Raw genomic sequence first — 15,306 nt, forward strand, 5'->3', positions numbered from 1 at the left:
GCAGCTGAGCACGATGTTGACTGGTGGTGGACACACTTGCTGAGGAGCGCAGGGCACCAAAAGAGAGAGAGAGAGAAAGAGAGAGTTAGAGAGAGAAAGAAAGAGAGGAAGAGAACAAGGGCTGCTGCAAATTTTTCATAGAGATCCGGCACTCGTGAGTATCCTGGAATGCTACTCACAAGACATCCCTGAACAGCCGAGTATGATTTCAGACCGTCCCCTCGTCTAAGAACCGCGACTCTCTGCATCTTGCGTCCGCTCGCTCTCTTAACCCACTGGCCGACAAAGTCTTTTCGCATTGTTTGTTAGAAGGAACTTTACCACAGTTCTGGTGGGAAGAGAGTTAGGGTCAAGGGTTTGTCGTGATAATTCCGTAAGACATGGTAGAGTATGAACTAAAGACCCAAGCTGCAGTCCCAGAGCATGGAGAAGTCAAGTAGTGAGGAGTCTGCCATTCACCGTAGCCCTTCCGTGGACAGTCGCGACTCAGACTTTGCCCGCGCGTCCACCTCTGGCCGCCCTTTCGGCGGACGCGGTTTCACCGCCGGTGCTTTCTACGGCTCCACGGGCCCTCGCGCGCAGGCTCAGAGCGGGGGAGCCGGGGAAGGCGCTTCCGGGGACAAGAGCAGCAACAAGTACAGTGCTCCCAAAGGCAGCAAATACGTGGTCTTTTACCTGGATCTATCCTTTGTGTTCCTTCTAGAGTTCAAGAAGTGCAACATGGCTCGGGGCTGCCTGTGCTGTCTGAAATACATGATGTTCCTTTTTAACCTCATCTTCTGGGTAAGTGACATCTTGATCTCTCAGTCTTTTTTCCTCTCTCTCTCTCTCTCTCTCTCTCTCTCTCTCTCTCTCGCTCTCTAACTCTCTCTAACTCAGTCTTGCTCTTGCTCTCTCTTTTTTTTTCTCTCTCTCTTGGTTTCCCTAAAGCGAAATGTGAAATCATATTTGTAATTGTCAAAATACCATGTAACGTATTTTGCAAAAACGCTGGGTAATGGAAAGGCAACGTCATGGTTTCAGTTCACATAATGATGCGAGCTCTAAAAGTGTAACCCTCATGGTGCTTTCCTATCATATGTTTCTCTGCGTTACGTCAGGCTCCCCGGGCCAGCCTGCCTCATTTGCGTACATGCTACTATTTCTGTCTGCCATTGAGTCTCCTAGGGGTCCTGGGAAAGCTCTGCCGCATGGAGAAATTAATTTAGGCTTTGTGTCACAATGTCAGATAGCTGCGTGTCAGACAGCTAGTAACTGGCCCTAATAAACCCTCATATACACGTGTATACGTACGCGTTTTGTTAACTTGGGTTTGTCTTTGGAAATTTTGCATGATAGAAGAGTCTGGCTCTTGGTGCTGAATATAATACATGCTGTACGTACTGTTTGACTGTGGAAGGCATCTTGGTATGGATTTTTATTGTATTTATATTTATGTTTTATTTATGTTTTTATTGTTAAAATTTCATGTCCCTTCATAAGTGCATCCCTACAACATCATGTTGAAATTTGGATTGCATTTGGTGATTTTTTTTATAGTAAAATCCACCCTGAACTGTCCAGGGTCCAGTGTAATAAATGAACATTGTTTTGTGGGGTATTATGGTTTTGTTTGTGAAATGCAAGTGCCCCAGAAATACTAAAGCAGTGGATTAAAAGCTTATAGTTAGTGTTTGGAGGAGGCTATAGTCATATTCCTTTGTGTGAGGGCATTCATGCATTAACTGTAATAACATAACTATGCAGAATTTCACCTCCTGATCATTTCCTCATGCATGGATGCTGTATCTGGGACACATCTGATGCAAATGGCAAAACATCAGAGAGACTAAGCAGAGACTTCAAGCTTCATTCACTGCCCTCTCTCTTTCTTTCTCTCTCTCTCTCTCTCTCTCTCTCTCTCTCTCTCTCTCTCTTTCTCTCTTTCTCTGTCTCTCTCAGTGGGTTAGGTACTAAATTCGCCTATGCCTCTCTGAGGTCTCAGCTCTAGTCCCTCTGTGACACTCCGTGTTAGATTGCAAGCCAGCTGTGCTCTAGAAAGTGTAGCACTTGTCTTGATCTCCGCTCCAAGGCTTTAGGTTGTAAAGGTGTGTGTAAGGGGGGTGGGGGGGTTGGGTGGAGGAAGCAGCATGTGGTAGGACCGTAGGCCAGGCAAGGACCGGAGGCCGCTGGGGTCATCATGTCAACCGTGACCACAGGAGGGGATTAGAGATACAAACATGCCCCAGGAACTGGGAGAGCTCAGTGAGGCTTTAACCCGTTATTGTGTCAAAAAAGCGACACTAATGGCAGGACTGACAGAGAGAGAGAGAGAGAGAGAGAGAGAGAGGGAGGGAGGGAGGGAGGGAGGAGGAGAGGGTAGAAAGAGTTTGGCTGATTGCCAGGAGTCATGTAGTGGCACTACGAACGCTGCAGGAGACAGGAAAAAAAAGTCATAAGGCAGGACCCATGTGCACAGTGTGTGTGTGTGTATGTGTGTGTACAGTTATTCATGTTTGCATATGTTGATCTCTATATGTGATGATCAGGCAAAGGCCTTACGCCCCTAGCCTTTCGATGCTGACTGATCAGACCCTGCTGTGAGGTAATTGAGATCTTCTTGGTGGTAATGTTCACTTAATGATTCCCTCTCTCTTTAGTGCCTTTACTCACTTTAAAGGGTATTTAGGCTCAGCCCCCCATGGGGTTCTCTACACACAAGGGTATCAGAAGTTTATTACAGCTTGTGTGTGAGTGTGTATGTGTGTCGGTGACGGCTTCATGGTTCAGAAAGGCGGTAGGGTAGGATTGAAGTTGGTAGTCTCTGTGAGAGATTGGTTGAAAGAGCGAGGAAAAGCTTGTATCCTGACACCCCTGGGACAGTGCTGCTCTTCCTCAGGCACTCCAGGAATCACAGTGTTACCGAGCTCCTCCGCTCTCTGTCCTGACATTCCATCCCCCAAGGAGAGGTGCGTGCCCTGTAACCGAACGGCAGGTGCGACGGGCCGAACGGCCGAACGCCTTCTCTCTTCTCTGCTGCTTCACGAAGCACACGGTAAATAGCCGCAGGAACTCCAAGCATCTCGGATGTCCTCATCCCCCCCCCCCCCCCCCCACCAAGCAGTTGTTCGCAACCATCTGGCTCTTCTTTCTTATGGGGATTAACCGATGTCTGAGCCAGGGGAGGTTCAGCACAGATTAGAGCATTTAGTGTTGCACTGTGTTGTACTGCGACATGCCTCGGTCAAGACTCAAACGCGGGATGTCTTCGGCACTGCCGCGTCCTGTGAACTTCTCAAAGGTACCAACAGTGAAGTTAATGTCTTAAGGATGGCGTGATTTATTCAACGATCGCAATCAAGATAAATGGGTCATTACAAACAAAGCTCCGGCTGATAGGAGCGTCGATGGAGATGGGGATAATGTGGATAATGGATGCCGTAAAAGGTCTCAAAGAGACGAATTGTATCAATCTAGACACTGTCCGTTTGCTAATTCTCTGTTTGGGCTTTATAACCGTGCTCTCTCCTTAGTCTGTTTGGAATCACAAACGTGCCTTTATCTATCTTCACTACAATTATTCACCCGCAACACATTCACGGTTTGGGCCGGAGTGAGGGTAGCGGGATCTCCCCCCCCCCCCCCGCCCCCCATCTATTATAACATGTCAAAAGCATGTTCTCATTGGAGCTTGTGATGCAGCGGATATTGCAATCTCAGCAACTTTGTTGCAAACAGCACTGGTGCCTCAGCAGCATATCAAAGCAAATATCTTTTGTTCAACGAGAAAAGGGTAGTAGCCTTGTGTCTTAAGCATTTCTGAATTCCTAGCGATTGCTGAGGGGGATTGTTAGAGGATTAAGCTGCCATTTGGTCCTAGGCAACGAAAGATTAGATTCCCCATCGATTTAATCACCTGAGCTGACATTTGGTGTTTCAAACGTAGGTAGCTCTCTGCCCACGGTGCAGGCACACAACATGAGTGACAGTACCATCGTGTTCAGTAGCGATGGTCTCCGCCTGTGCCCTTTTTTTTTTTTTTTTGGCTGGACTAGTACAAAGCTTTTCCCTCTGCGCTTTCTAACCTCTATTTTTTTGCCAAGGGGTTTATATTCAAGGTGGCTAAAAAAAAATTTCTGTCCTCTCTCTATCCTTCACAGAGTGTATGAAAGCTGTCTAATCCCCTTTTGCCATGGGGGATTTAACATTATAGCAAACTTTTACTAGTCCTTTTCATACTGTAAGCAATTTCTTCCCTACTTCGGCCTGATCTAAAAATTGACATTTTGTCCAAAAAAGATGATGAAACGCACAATACACGTCATGATTTTTTTTTTTTTTTGCCTTCTGTTTGACGCCTGGATGATACAAAAAAAGAAAATACCTCATCCAAGATCTAACCCAACAGCTTTTGAATTTTTTGTCAAAGAATATGTTTTTATTGTTCTCTACATATTTTTCATTCTTTACTTTCGCAGCATGAAACACAGGGTAACATGAGGCAGACTTGATCAATAACTTTGATCGATAATGTTGATCAATACTCCCTTTGAACTAGTAATACATACAGCAAAGTCCACTGCAGTTTTTTTTTCCGAGCGTTTCGGCTGTTGCCCATAGAGAACAGTGTTGTTCATACTCTCTCTGCTTTAATATGGTTGTGCTCAGTGTTACTCATGAGATCTCATGTGAGTTTCATGTGATGGAGCGTTGTAATTAGCTTCTATCTGTGAGCTAAACAAAAGGCTTTGTTTAACATTCTGTACCTGTAACATGATTAACTCATCTGGGTTGACTGTGTCTGGGGCATCTGAGGAGGTCACTATAATATACGTGTCTTCACCAAGCATTCGATTTTTCACTTCTGCAGCTCCAGTTTCGTCTATACCTCTGCAGGTCTCATTAGATGTTGGATCAAGTTGGATATAGCCGGGTATGTTTCACTCCAGGGGGTCCCGTTTAAAAGTCTCCGTTGGAAATGTGCGTGCGTGTGTGTGTGTGTGTGTGTGTGTGTGTGTGTGTGTGTGTGCGGAGAAGTTCTCATGAACCATCTGAAACCTCTGTCTATTTTTGTAAAGAATAGAACATAGCCGTCTAAACTAGAGCCGCTTCGCCAAATTGCGTTCTTTTGTTTTTTTTTCTTTTTTCTTTTTTTCTTTTGAAGAAGATCATACAGCCTATGAGACAACTAATCAGGAGGGCTTATAGGGACTGCATGGTAAAAGCTGAGTTCCTGTGGACTGGACCAAAAGCAAGGCTATCTTTATTCTCCCTCAGGCTCTTGATCCGGGTCAGTGTCTCACCAAATGAAGCCTAAGTCCAGCCAGAGGGTTCTTGGCACAGTCCCCGCACACACCTCCACATTTATTTATTTATTTATTTATTTATTTATTTATTTATTTATATTCTTTCCTGCTTACCCTTGCGAAAACCTGCGACCATTAACATGCACATTAGTGCACCTCGTGGATGACAAAGTACAAAGAATGTCATACCACTTGTCAGTATCGAAGAGAAGGCAATTAGTGCAGCACAAATTGCAAAGAAGACTTATGAACTGACTGTTGGCGCATCCTTGCAGACTTGGCATTGTTCCATCTCCACACTTAATGTGCCAGGCTCTTAATTTAGCAACGGTGTCCCAAAAAATTAAATAAATAAATAAATGCTTCAACACATTAATGCTATTAATTGTGTTGAGCATGGCAATTCCTTAACTGCACACAAGATGAAGAGGACTCTCTAATGTGTATTTGTTGCGGCGTTGTCACAGTGTACATATTATGGTCCATGCACTCAGCAGTATCATCCTATGGCTCAAGGGTTTGGTCCCCATAATGCACATAGAATATGCCCATAGGGTAAAACTGTCAGATTCTCTCTCACGTTACTGTAATTCTTCCATGGATGCACATTTGGGATGCGGAAGGCGTTCACTGAAGCGCCAAATGTGTGTCAAAAGGAGAGCAATCCTATTGACTTTAATATGAAGCAGAATAAATAGCTGGATTAGATGCACAAGATAACAGGATGAAGCAAACATTCATTTAGCCTAGTTTTTTTTTTTTTTTTTTTTTCCCCCCATCCCTGGTAAAAACAATTTTCGTTAGGCCAGCAAGCTCCCTTCACTATTACAAACAAGCCAGGATGTAATTTGCTTTGAGGATTCATTCATATGGAAAAGTCATACTTTATTTACCAGCGTTTACCGAGGAGAACATTCCAGTGCCGAGAAAAACCAAACACTCATTTCGGCGTAAGGCGGTGATGTGCATCCGCTGACCAGCATGAGGAGGGTGTGTCTATTCCACTGTCATTAATCACCATTACGCAACTGTTATTTTACCATATATGTCACTATGGGGAGATTTTCTCAACTTAGATGTAAAAATTTGACCAAAACTCTCAATTACTGTCAAACTGATAGCTTCCAATGTGGTTTGGAAACTGTTGCAGTCTTTTTTTCTCTGAGTCAAAAGAGTCATATTGCTGCAGTCTGATGGATTTCTTTAGAAATTATCATGTTTAGGGACGTTGTTTATAATGGGGAGCATAGGCCAAGTAAGTTTTAAAATGTGATGTAACATTGTTCAGAGTTTCATCCCAGAGCCCTGATTGATTCAGGCCCTTTCCGACTCCTTGTAGGAAAGGCGGTAAAGCTGTCGCCACCTTCCACCTCAACTCAACCTTGGCAGACAAATCGATGCTAATCTGCAGCTAACCAGTGAATTAATGTGGTTTGTTAGAATAGCTCACTGGCTTGCGCAGCTCAGCACTTTCACCATCATCCCTAAAGTAAATTATGCAGGAAATCAATGCATCTAGCCAGCTTACCTCCTGACTCCTTACAGCATGGCTTTTTATGTTCCTTCCTCTACTTCTACACAAGGCTATGACAGGATGACTTATCCAGATTACCTTTTCTGGCCAATTAATGAGATGGCAGATCTTAAATGGACCAGTGACAGCACAGAGACAGAGTCTCTTTTGTGTCCCGTCTTTGATGCGGTTGGTTTAAAAAAAAGGGGAGGGGGTGGAGGGGGGTTCGGATCTCGCCCCGTCGATTTAAATGGTGATCATGTGAGGCAGTCGCTGAGACAATCATGGGGGAGCCTGACGCTCTCCAATTTAATTTATCAGGGGATGATCTCCCACCGTCCCCACATTCAGTGACTGCGGTCAGGGTCTTTCAGGGGGGACAGCTCATGCTCTGTCTACGATCCAACATTGACAGAGCCCCCAGGCTATTTCCAGAGGGCACCAACTTCAATTGATTTGATTAATCTTGATTGCACTCCCACCGAAAACCCCATAACCCAGATAAGATTTCTGTGTTTATTCCCAGTTTTTTACTCTTCTTCTCCTTCTCAGAAGATCTTGGGGAATCTACACACGTCAGTCTGTCAGCGGCTGACAGACTACTGTGTATTCAGGGAATGGTATTCTCTTGTTTCTTTTTTTTTCTCTCCCTTTTTTTTTTCTTTTTTTTTGTTGATGGGTCATTTCTGTCATCTTTTTATAGGTCTGGGGAGGGTTAGGGTCACTATCTGAATAAGAATTGGAGCCAGAATGGTCAGTTTCCGGTCATCTTATTCCGTCCCAATTTAGGCAGACTTAAAGAAAGGCATGTCAAAAATGATAAGTAAAGATCGTTTTAATGCACAAAACATTATTGCAGATACTGATTTGTTATTGTTTCCAGTTAAAGTGTCCTCTCCAGTTGGTTATTCACCTCCTGGTATGGATGCATCGTAGGTGGGAGAAAGGATAAATGTGAGGCGAGGCAAAAGTTTTTCAACTGAATCATCATTACATTTTTGTCACTGCCGCTCAAGCTTGGTCATTTAATTTGGCCTGCTCTACAGCTTTGTTAAATCAGCCATCATTTAAATGGATGTCTGTCAATCACGGTTCAAAGGAAAATAACCTCCTTTAGATCGGATGTCCAAGAGCACTGTTGTATGCAGAGGCCGATATCAGATCTTGTGAATATGCAGGAGAATCGACTGACGCAACAAAACTCTTTCTTTTCAGGAACTGGCTGAACGCTTGAATACCAATTTGTCGACCTGACTATAGATCCCCCGCTGACCTTCTATGCTCTATGAAAATATAAACACTTTTTTTTTTTTTTTTAATTTTTCATTTCTGCAATCTGCAAGCACAATCAATATAATAAGTCATAAAAGAACTTTTGCTTTGCTTGTCTCTGCACTTCACAGATCAGTGAGTTTTTATATTGTGTATATAGGGTTGCACAACTGAAAACTGTTTTGATTGCTCCAAGGCAGGTAAGATAGTGAAGTAAAGGAGAGTCTGATGAAACAAAATGCAGTCCGTCACTTTGAGCTAGCGTCCGGAGTCATGGGGAAGGCTGGAAATAATGGATTGGATGGTTTTACCACTGCAAGAAAGGTTGTAATACCTTAAAAACAGTGCCAAGACTAATTGATTGAGGAGGGAGGTCCTATCCACAGATATGTCTCTGTTGTACTTGCTAGACGTAGAAAGCCAGTCCCGCACAGATAAAGCATCTTTCTGATGAAGTTGTGGCGTAGGTTAGAGTCTAATGAATGCATGGAAGAATGCACGAATAATTTGTCTAGTCTAATGTGAGAGCACATTTTCTCTCTCTCTCTCTCACTCACTCTTGAGCGAGTTTGCCCTCACTTTAGTGTGAAACAGCATAACTGAAGCTAAAGGCATTCTGAGAGGGTCATGGAACAGGGGGAACAACAACATAAAGAGTACTGTGAGTTTCTCGTCAGTAACTTTACTCAGTGTCTCCTTTGACACCAGTACTAGATTGCAACAATGACCTCAGTGATTTGAACCTGTGCTCTGTTGAATGCAAAGCCATTCATTACTGTGTTTGACGAATTCAGGTCAAGGTATTTCACTCAATAGCTGAAGCTGCCTGAAGGAGCTCTTTTTTTTTTTCCTTTTTTTTTCTGTTACACTTGAATGGCAAATTTAGAACTTGAACTTAGAAATTTGAGCCTAAACCAGACAGTCAGCTCTTGGTAGGCTGTGCACGTGTGCCTGTGACCCAGAGTGGCATCTCTGACTCCTTGTTGGACAGTCCATCAGCCTTGGATAGCCTGTGATTGATGGCCACCTTCGCTCTAGGTCTTACCTGTTCCGACTGTTTGATGCATACTGACAGCCTGTACTGAGAGTAACTCTCCCAGAGTACAGTTCTTTAACACAGCGAAGCGTTGTGTCCTCTATGTTTGTGCTTGAAGGCTTGCATAGTGACAGGACAACTGTTCCCACTGGGTTTGATTCAACTCATGTCTGACTGTTTTCTCCAGCAAGTTCTAACCAGTCATTTGTTTTGTTTTTTTTGGGGGGGGGGGGGGGGGGGTTCCTTAGGTCTTTCTAACAAAGTATTTCAATCGTTTTCTGCCAGATGTGAAGAAAGCAATCTCATCAGTTGTTTTTAAAGAGTAAACAAGTGGACAAGGAGATCACTCACCATCCCTCCTCCCACTAGCTACAACAGCTAATCAAAATCACTATTGTGACGTTATCACTGCTTTCAATTTGAATAATTTGCTACAGAGGTCTTTTTTGCTCTATGCTGAATTGCACTTTATTAAAAAGCAATTTGCTGAAAACTACAAACGACACATTCTCAACAAGTGAGTGCACACATTTGATTAGACCAGCAAGACATTTCTCTGCATGATATGTGCGTGTAATTTGTACTGAGAGAATGGCACACTCACCATTGCGGTTTAATGATGTTGATCAGAGTGTCAGAAAGGTGGAGTGTCCCAGTGAATTAACAGAGAAAAAGGAACGCGGCTTTTCTGATGTCAGACCCGCGGCTTTGAACATTGCTTAATGGACAGTCATTACTTTATTTATGCTGTAATTATACTTTGCCTTTGTACACTCTCTCTGTGCCCTAATTGCATTTTTTTTTTTGAGTTTGCATTTTCCAGAGATGTTTTCAAGAGTGACCGTACGTCCCCTTTTTCCCGGACATGTCCTCTTTTTCGGACCTAAAAATGCGTCCGGATGGGATTTCTAAATTGCCAATAATGTCCGGGATTTGGCTTTGTCAGGCATCAGCCTTACATGTACATTGACAAAAATCAGGACTGATATACACTTAAAATTCCAACAACTTAGGAGGGGAATGCATCATTCACAAATACAAGTAGAATAACGATACACAAACTGTCACATGAATTGAACATCACAACACAAAGACAACATGATCAACAATACACATACACTTTGACTAGATACAAAAAGGGATACATGAACCAACATTAGTGAACTGGGGCTAATTTACAATTTGTCACCCCAGTGCATGCTGGGACGCTCTGCCCACCTACCCCCCAACACGCTACAGTATTAAAGTTCAATAACATAGTTGCATGGTTGTTGACGCATTTTTCAACTATTTAAGCCCCCCCCCCCACCCGGTCCTCTTTTTTGAAAACCAAAATATGGTCACCCTATGTTCTCAGTTATATCACTATAAATGTAAAAATGCGTACATGAATGTTATCTTTCTGTACACACACACCTTAACCTGGTTTTGGTCAGGTAGGGAAAGGTGTTTGGATAGCCTTATTATATCGGTCCTTTGGATTTTTGAGCTCCAGAGCTAAATACAAATGTTTCATTTCAGACGATCCTCAGTTAATTAATTCATTTCTCATATTATCAGAAATCTATGTCTAACATTTATGTTAAAAGTGCTCATGAGCTTGCTTCTGCTTCCTCTCCTACCACTTGCCTTGCACTCCCATTGCTGAATCAATCACCGAGGATCCAGATGTACCTGGAACACCAGGGGTTTGATCTTTGTACTCCAATGGCAATTTACGATGGCATTCTCCAGAAATATCTGTAGACAGCTGGATAGGAGGTGTAACCGGAGAGCCAGAGAGGGTGAGTGCAGTGAATAGTCGTCGGTGCGGATCACGTGTGGGGATGGATGTGATGGCTTCCAGCCTGGGCACTTTTTTGCCTGTGTGAGTATGACGGAGAAGCATGAACCTCACCACCCCTGCGCCGCTCCCGTGGAGACCAAGCGGTTTCCCGCAAACAGCGTTCAGCGGCGGCGTGTGATGAGACTGCTTCGCTGGCAAGATGAGATGTGAGAAGAAAGCCATAACCCCGGGGCGTGTTCTCTTGAGCTCCAACCAAATCTGGAGTAGAGATGACAGAAATACCTTGAGCAGCTTTTTGAGCTTCTTTCAGCTCCTTTGGGAATATTTCGGGATTGCGCCACACTGGGAGAAAATCTTGAGCTACGCACAACAAAGAAACGAGTTGTCAAATATGTTTTTAAAGAAAATTTTCTTGAGAGACATCAGACATTATTTTTAGGGCAGTCCCAAATCTATCGTTAAAAAGAAACAAGAAGGCTTGCTTTTTTTTTTATTTTGCTTTGTGGTGCTTCCACTTAAGAGTGCTTGATCTTGCTTTGACTACTTACAAACAGACAGAATCCTCCAAGAAAAAAAAAAAAAAAAAGAAGAAGAAGCTTGTTTTATTTACAAGTATCAAGCACAGTAGGCGGAAAAGCTTTATAAGACCGTAATTCCCCAAAGTCGACAGGTTTCCTGCTCTGCCATGCAGACAAGAATAACCTCATTCTGAAACCATAAGGTACTTTCAGTGGGAACACAGCCAAGAGAGAAAAGGAAAAACATCAAAGCACGTCAGTATGATTCCAAACGCCACTTATAATGTTTTCACTGAATCAATACAAGGTTTAAAAAGTCACCATTTTAGGCAGTGATGCTTCTTCATCACATGACTGATGTGATGTTTCGAGGAGCAGCTGAAGAATTTTGGGGGATTTGTGATGAAGCGGTATTTGATACACTATATTCTCACAGTATTCTCCTGCACTACCGAGGATGCGAGATCAGAGAGTGGGGAGAAAGGTTACAGAAGAAATGCTTTGCGTTTATGTACAAGCTCGGGGGGCTGGCTGTCATGTACATTGAGAAGCCATTTTTGTTTTTTTGGGGTTTTTTTTTTTGCTGTGTTTGTTTGTTTTTTTTTCTCTTGTCCTTGGTTTCGCAACATGAAAAGAAGTCATGTGGTAAATGGTTTCACGCAGGGCTGTCACTCACGCTGAGTTTCAGCCTAAGTTTATGGCGCCGATAGCTCCTCAAACCCTCTGACAATGGACGTCGCCGTAGGATCACCGCTGTCCTTTTGTCGTCTCTTTACAGGAGACTGTCTGAGCCACTGTTCTCAGAAAAAAAAAGAGTGTCCCCTAAGAATCACCGCGTGATTGGAGGTGAAGAAATAGATTGGGAAACAAAGAGGCCTTTTCACATAGAGATGCCTGCGGCACTCTGAGCCTTTTGTCTGGCTCGTCAGTGTAAATGTGACCTGTTCAAAAGAAACCACACTTATCACAGACGGTCACAAACCCACTTGTCTGTTCTCCGTTATTTTGAATAATGAGTCTTGCTGTTACGGCCTGGTGGTTCGGTCTAATTGGGTTTTGGGTGTAGTAGCGGTAGGTTACAGTGCTGTAGTCTGAGCTGCATCTTAGTTTTCTCTACGTTTCATACCCCACTTTCCCAAAATACACTGAGAGGCCCAGTGGTCTCTAAAAGTGACAGCGTATGTGGATGTCACCTAGGTTAGGGAGTGATTACAATGCATGCCACTTTATGTAATGGACATTTTTATGAGTGTGAGCAGCCCCAAGGCGTTGTTCTGAGTTGTGACTTATTTATTTGTTTCGAGCATAAGGACACAGCCAGCCATTCATCTGGGATTTTATGCTAAGCGTAACCCCACCCCCCACCCCCCACCCCCCCCCCTCAGCTTGATAAAGGTTGACAAAAACCACTGAGCTTGTAACAGTTAATTAGCCTCTCCTGTCTCTTGAAAGCATGCAAAATGTCTCGCTAACTTATGTCAGGGAACTCTTTGATGGCTATATACATTAGGTACTTGAACAGTACATGATGCTGAGCTAAAATAACAACGGTCTGTTATATACTCTACATGATGGTCCATTTTCTCAAGTTACATGTTTCTTAAATCAGTTACTGTATCTTCTTTACTGATTACAAACCACACGGGGTGATATTAACATTTATACTTCTACATTTCTATATTTTTATAAAAGATTGATATGCTTTTAATTAATGGTTTATTAATGTACCTCTTTGCAATGGGTTGACTTTACTCAACAGTAGTGATGCTGACTATTTATTTCTCTTGTGTTTCTCTTGTTTTTTTGGGGGGGGGGGGGTTGCCTTTTTGTTTTCATATTTGTTTAAAAAGTAAGTCCTCATATATTTGATTTGTACTTATGTAATTCATTATTGTTTTGGATGTTGCACTGTCATCCCCTTTTTCAAAACTATCTGTTATTTCAGAAGAGCTATATGTAGGTTACAGTTGTTCAGAAACGTACTTGCGGTCAAAGTTAACACTCAGAGGTCCTGCGGTTAACAGGAGCCTGATACCTCCCTTCTTTCTCAGAACACGGAACACAATAGAGTGTCTGAGGTTTGACATTTCCTTGGCTCTGAATCCCTGCCAACTTTCACCTCATAAACACCATTCATTACATATAGGCAATCATATACAGGCGAGCTCAAGGGTAACTCAAGCAGCTAAAGCTCACCAAATGGCCATCTCAGCAGCTGCAATAATATGCTCCCCTTCTCCTTTCATAGTAACGAATGGGAATCAAGAGACTTGAATTACAGCACAGAGACATTCCCAGGGCTTTTTAATGGTTGTAGTAGGACAGTGAGCTATTGGCTGAACGTTTTTGTACATGGTGTGTAGACAGACTGATGTGCTAGGGCAACAGAGATTGGTCTGTGTTTGTGCTGGCGTGCCATATTGTTTTTGATGGAGCCAGAATCGATACTGGCTGTTATCTGTCTGTCCCGCTGTGTGTTACTTGGACAACGTACTGTGGGCCCCGTTGAGCACCTGTTCATTAGTGTGTGTTTGCGCGCGCGTGTGTGTGTGTGTGCGCGCGCGCGTGCGTGTGTGTGTGTGCATATATGCAGGTTCTTGCACCTTTGTGTATTTAAGTGCGTACATATGTGTGTGATTCAACCATATACAAGCAGTTTGCCACTGTTTCGGGATTCTTGTGTCTCTCTGATTTTTGCAGTCTGAAGACTTATGCTCTGACTTGACAGTACATTCTAGAATCGTAGCAAAGTCCCAGAAGGCATCAAGGCAGATAGTGGGTGTTCGCCGAAGTCACTTTTCATCCTCATGTACCTGTAATTTTGGTTATGTGGAGAGACTGAAACACATGCTGAACGAGTTTGACTCTCAAATCCTCTGCTCATCTCTCTGAGGAGGTCGGTAATTTCACAGCCGTGGCTCTCAAACCTTTCACTATAAGACTTCTTCTTAGTAGGCCCACTCAAGCCTGAGCATGGGCACTTGTCTAAATGTATAAGTAATCTAAAAGCGTGGCTCTGTAAACAAGGAACTCTTGAGGAAAAGCTATTTGCATAGTAAGAGATCTCCACCTGTAGTGGAAGAGCTCAGAGACCTGATGCAAACTAATTTGATTTATGAAAGAAAGAGCAAAGAGAGAGTCTTTCTGGCAACACACACACACACACACACACACAGGCCTGTGAGAATTGAGTAATTTTTTTTTTTTCTCATCTACGTTCAAAGAAAATATTTGCAGTTTTCCTGAGTCATATTCTCTCTTCCACAGACAGCCCAGAATTCAGACAAAAAGAAATAATGATGAAATAATAATGTGAGACATCTAAGATACCAAATCTTTGGGAGGTATTTTGATATCTAGGACTGAGTCAAGATAACCTGGATCCAACCAGCCCTTTTCCACTATCAGCTTCTAGAAACAGCTTGTCACACTTTACATATTCATTAGCTGTCACCATTAAATGCCCATCATTCAAAATAATGAAACAAATAAGTAACAAGATCATGCTTTGATAATTCTGATGAATTCAGAAGGACACATGGGAAATATTCGATGACACGTTAGGATTTTTTTTTTCCATGTGTTTATTGTTGAGGGTGTCAAAACAGAAGATGTAAATTTTGTAAGTGATTTGATTTGAGATCTAACGCAGCATCCATCAGGCCAGAACGTGTTGATAAAGTTAAGTGGAGCAGTTTTTGGTTTCAATTGAATAATAATAACCTTCGACCCCAGTATTTAAGGTCGCGCTTGTGACATCCTATTTGTGGCATAGACCAGCCCGTTTAATGCTATCTCTCAGTAGGGCATATGGACCTGACAGCCGAGTATTAATAGCAGACCAGCAAACTGATATTTCCTGAAGCCCATGCAGACGTGCGTGTGCCAGAGGTTCG

At 43.1% G+C, this 15,306-nt stretch overlaps 1 protein-coding gene across 1 annotated transcript in view; it reads left to right on the plus strand.

The window, feature by feature from the left end:
* The first annotated feature begins 423 nt into the window (after window positions 1-423).
* Window positions 424-15,306, plus strand: part of tspan9a (tetraspanin 9a) — a 59,805-nt gene continuing 44,922 nt past the window's right edge. The window contains exon 1 of the mRNA XM_030790355.1: window positions 424-783. Within this exon, the coding sequence (XP_030646215.1) occupies window positions 424-783 (360 nt within the window). The remainder of the gene's footprint in view (window positions 784-15,306) is intronic.

This window comes from Chanos chanos, chromosome 13 (genome assembly GCF_902362185.1).
Source record: "Chanos chanos chromosome 13, fChaCha1.1, whole genome shotgun sequence".
NCBI classification, from domain to species: domain Eukaryota; kingdom Metazoa; phylum Chordata; class Actinopteri; order Gonorynchiformes; family Chanidae; genus Chanos; species Chanos chanos.